This window comes from Paralichthys olivaceus, chromosome 22 (genome assembly GCF_024713975.1).
Source record: "Paralichthys olivaceus isolate ysfri-2021 chromosome 22, ASM2471397v2, whole genome shotgun sequence".
Lineage (NCBI taxonomy): Eukaryota > Metazoa > Chordata > Actinopteri > Pleuronectiformes > Paralichthyidae > Paralichthys > Paralichthys olivaceus.
The window spans coordinates 10,478,174-10,481,892 of NC_091114.1; the positions used below are offsets into that span (position 1 = coordinate 10,478,174).

At 39.7% G+C, this 3,719-nt stretch overlaps 1 protein-coding gene across 1 annotated transcript; it reads left to right on the plus strand.

Annotated features, from left to right (window-relative positions):
- Positions 1-3,349, plus strand: LOC109634680 (caspase activity and apoptosis inhibitor 1). The gene is made up of 6 exons (XM_020095364.2): positions 1-231; positions 1,475-1,669; positions 2,071-2,155; positions 2,266-2,323; positions 2,426-2,493; positions 2,627-3,349. Exons 1-6 carry the CDS (start codon positions 127-129, stop codon positions 3,112-3,114), a joined length of 999 nt encoding a protein of 332 aa, XP_019950923.2. The 5' UTR covers positions 1-126; the 3' UTR covers positions 3,115-3,349.
- Positions 3,350-3,719: the final 370 nt, after the last annotated feature.

Sequence of the window (3,719 nt, forward strand, 5' to 3'; positions counted from 1 at the left end):
TCCTCCAGAGGAAGTAGCCGTCGCTCGCCTGTGACGCAACACTCCCGCGACGTTCAACTTCAGCAAGGGTCTCCAACAAGAGAACAAACAACCTCGCGGAGGAGAAAACGCGTCGTTCTGTTCAAAATGTTGAAAAAGAAATCGAGCGGCGGCGAGAAGAAGAGGAAACACTCGCAGTCTGAAGAGCGACACGACAACAATGGCCGCAGGAGCGCGGGAGCCAATGTGGAGGTGAGATAACCAAGCCAGCGTCATGCTAATCATGCAGCATGTGAATACAGTTATTTACAAAGCTGCAAGACTTTTTCCACACGTAGTTTCTTTAAACATCAACGTGTGGCTGTTTCTTTATTTTATTTATCTGCGTTTTAGCTCTTTGAAGGAGATCATTTAGCCAAGGAGAAGCTAACAGGCGTCATTAACCTATAATGTGGAACAGCTGTGAAAACAAACCTCACGGCTGCTGGATCGTGACGTAACGAGACCCCATGTCTAATGTGTCTGCAGCATGTTACTGTGCAGGCACGAGCTGCGTGTGTGGTGTGAGTCCATCCAACTAGAGGAAGAACAACATGGATGTCCCCAGTTGTGTTTGTCTCTTCAGTCGTCAGTACAGAAAACAGATCCTCATTCATTTTACTGAAATATCTTAACTTCATTTATGTAGTACTTTAAACAGTACCTTCGATCCAAAGGGCTTACAACACAAAATAACAGTGAATTTATTAACGACACACAAATATTGTCTTTATTAATGTAACAACAACACTTTGAAAGGCTAATGAGTAAAGATGTTTTTATGTTTTAAAGATTTCTATTGAATGGGGGACAGGAGCTCTACCACTACAGCACCTTGATACATAACATCAAAAAGCAACAACACGATCTTAAGATGCACTGAGGTGGAATTAATCCAGTAACCTTACATTTACCAATGTTTTGATTTCAATTCATTGTCATTTCGGAGGCTGGAGTTTCTTGTGTTGTAAAATGTGATGAGGTTATATATACTGAAAGTTTATCCAAACTTCATCCACCATTTGTATCGATAAGGAAAAGCTAGATATCACAAACACCTCTCAGTCTAACACAACATTTTACTCCAGTCAAGTAAACCAAAACTTCTGTTACTTAAGTTGTGACATTGACATGCAAGCAAAACAAGACAGTTGTGTAGGTAATATTTGTATTAATTATAACTGCAGAGAATATAATTTCAAGGTTTCAGTTCATATTTACATTGAATATTGATGCAGCAGTAACCTGTACATATGTTGTCAACTTTAAGAACTTGGTAATGTTTTCCCTCATTAAACTTCAACAGGTGATAATACTGAAATTAGTTCATTAAATGTGCATGTCCTGTATTAGGACTTGTCAATAGCATTTTGAATGAAACAAATCATGTCAAATAAAGCATTAAATATATTAATCCAAGCACAGTCTTTGTAACTTGTTGTTTTGTTTTCTAAAGATGAAGTCCAAAGATGAATTTGCTGACCAAGAGCTGGACAGGATTGGCAGTGACATTGAGGAGGGGGGTCTGGACCTCAACCTTCCATTTCAACCCATCACTGCCTACGTGACCGACAAGAGTGAGATGCTACGGCAGTGTGTCCTCGTGCTGGGGGAGAAGAAGCTGCGGAAGATGCTGCCTGATGAGCTCAAGGTGAGGAAGTGATTTCAGAATATTAGTATGAAGAGAATAAAAATATCAGTATTAAATAAAATTAATTTGCGTTGTATGAATGTTTTCTTATTTGTGTCAACCATATATTTCAAGTGACAACGAAATGATGCAACAACCAATGATGAAACCGCATTTGTCAACTAAAGCTCAGGGATGTATCATAACCAGCCTGACAAATGGATCATCGTCATTTCAACGCAGACTTTCAGACATGTTTCGCTGTATTTTCACAGACATGTTGTTTGCGGCTTTATGGACCTGATTTCCTGCACTGACAGGTGCTGTCTTCCAAACTAATTTGTTGGCAGACATGTGACCAGCGTGGTCATAATTTTGCACAAAAATCCAACAGCTCCGCCTAAACACGTTATATTTCACAGGATTGTAGTTTAGAGGAAATCAAAAAACTATGTTGGGAGCAACTGGAGCCGATCTCAGAGAGAAATCTTTTTCAAATCTTAGCAGGTAAGTCACTAATCTGTGGCACATTCCTGTTCTCGAATGTCTAAGATTAAAACAATACAGTGCTGCAAGCAAAGCATTTTCACTCACCTGAAGCTGTATATTGTGTCAAGGGGAAGAGCTGACATCTGGAAATGAGGATGAAAACACAGAGGAAACCGTGGAGAGCCAGTGAGTTCTCTAACTTACTAAATGAACAATTTAAACTTCAGAGTGAAAATCCAGTGTTCTTATCTGTATTATGACATGTTTGTTTAATTTTTTCCCACTGAGGCAAGACAATAATGTAGACTCCACATCTTGCATCAAAGAAACAGTCAAAACTGAGGACCCAAAGCAAGGTAATTAATATTTAATCCATGGAAAGAACATCCCTCAGACACTCAATCAGAAAATTCAAAGTCAGAAAATGATTTAAAGGGACCATTGTATCATATTGTTTTTTGAAATGTCTTGGTGTTTTTTTCTTTACAGAGGGGGGTGGCTCAGGTGAGGAGAGCGATGTCTTGAGTATAAATGCAGACACTTATGATAGTGACATTGAAGGACCCAAAGAGGAGCAGGCTGCCAAAGCTGTGAAGTTAGAGGAAAGCAGTCAGGATGCAGCTGACCCCCCTGTAAACCCTGACCCAGCTGATCCTCCCGATCCTCCTCCCGCTGACTCCCAACCAGCCGAAGCAAAGAAGGACATTCAAAGAGACATAGATAAAAGCGTCAGTGAGATTTTAGCGATTTCATCCCCTTCAAGTAAAGAGGTAGCTAAAGAGGAGAGCGCACCACCGCAGCCTGCAGACGTCAGCCCACCCGTTCAAGGCAGACCTGTTTCAAGTGGCGCACCTGCCGCTAGTCAGCCGTCCATTCAACAGCTGGAGCTTCTGGAGCTGGAAATGAGGGCGAGAGCCATCAAGGCCCTGATGAAAGCCAGCGATGGGAAGAAGGTTTCTTCTGTGAAAAATGTCTAACATGGTTCCCCCTTATGTTTTTTTTGTTTCTATGGTTTCACTGCACTTTGAAAAACAAAGTTTGCAGATGCTGAATTTAGTTTAGTTTTTTTAAACTAGATTTTTCTTTTTTATTAGTGTTCTAAATGTTACATTGATGCCATGTTTGCATTATTACTCCATATTGGACTGGTGTGACAAACTGGTTGATACCAAATTAAACACAAAGAGCTGTTTTATTTCTGCTCTACTCTCAGTGACTTGTAAAATCTATTAATCCATCCACTATCTATAGCATTTATATATTATATTCAGCCTGCACTGGGCGAGAGGCGGTTTACTCCCTGCGCAGATTGCTGAACATATTAACAATATCAAATGCTTTTTTCCCCTAGGTCACTAGATGGCAGTATTACTCTGCTGCAGTAAATCTAGGGGACAGCACGAGATATTATTCATTAACTTTCATTATAGTAAAAATCATCATGAGCAGCATAAAAGTCAAGTTTCCAACTAATGATATTATATAGTAATTAATTAATCCAGCAAAGATTTTCTCTGCAATAGCTAAAATTATCTTTGAGCAAGTTTTAGAGGAAGTGAGCATTATGTTTATATGTTGTTTT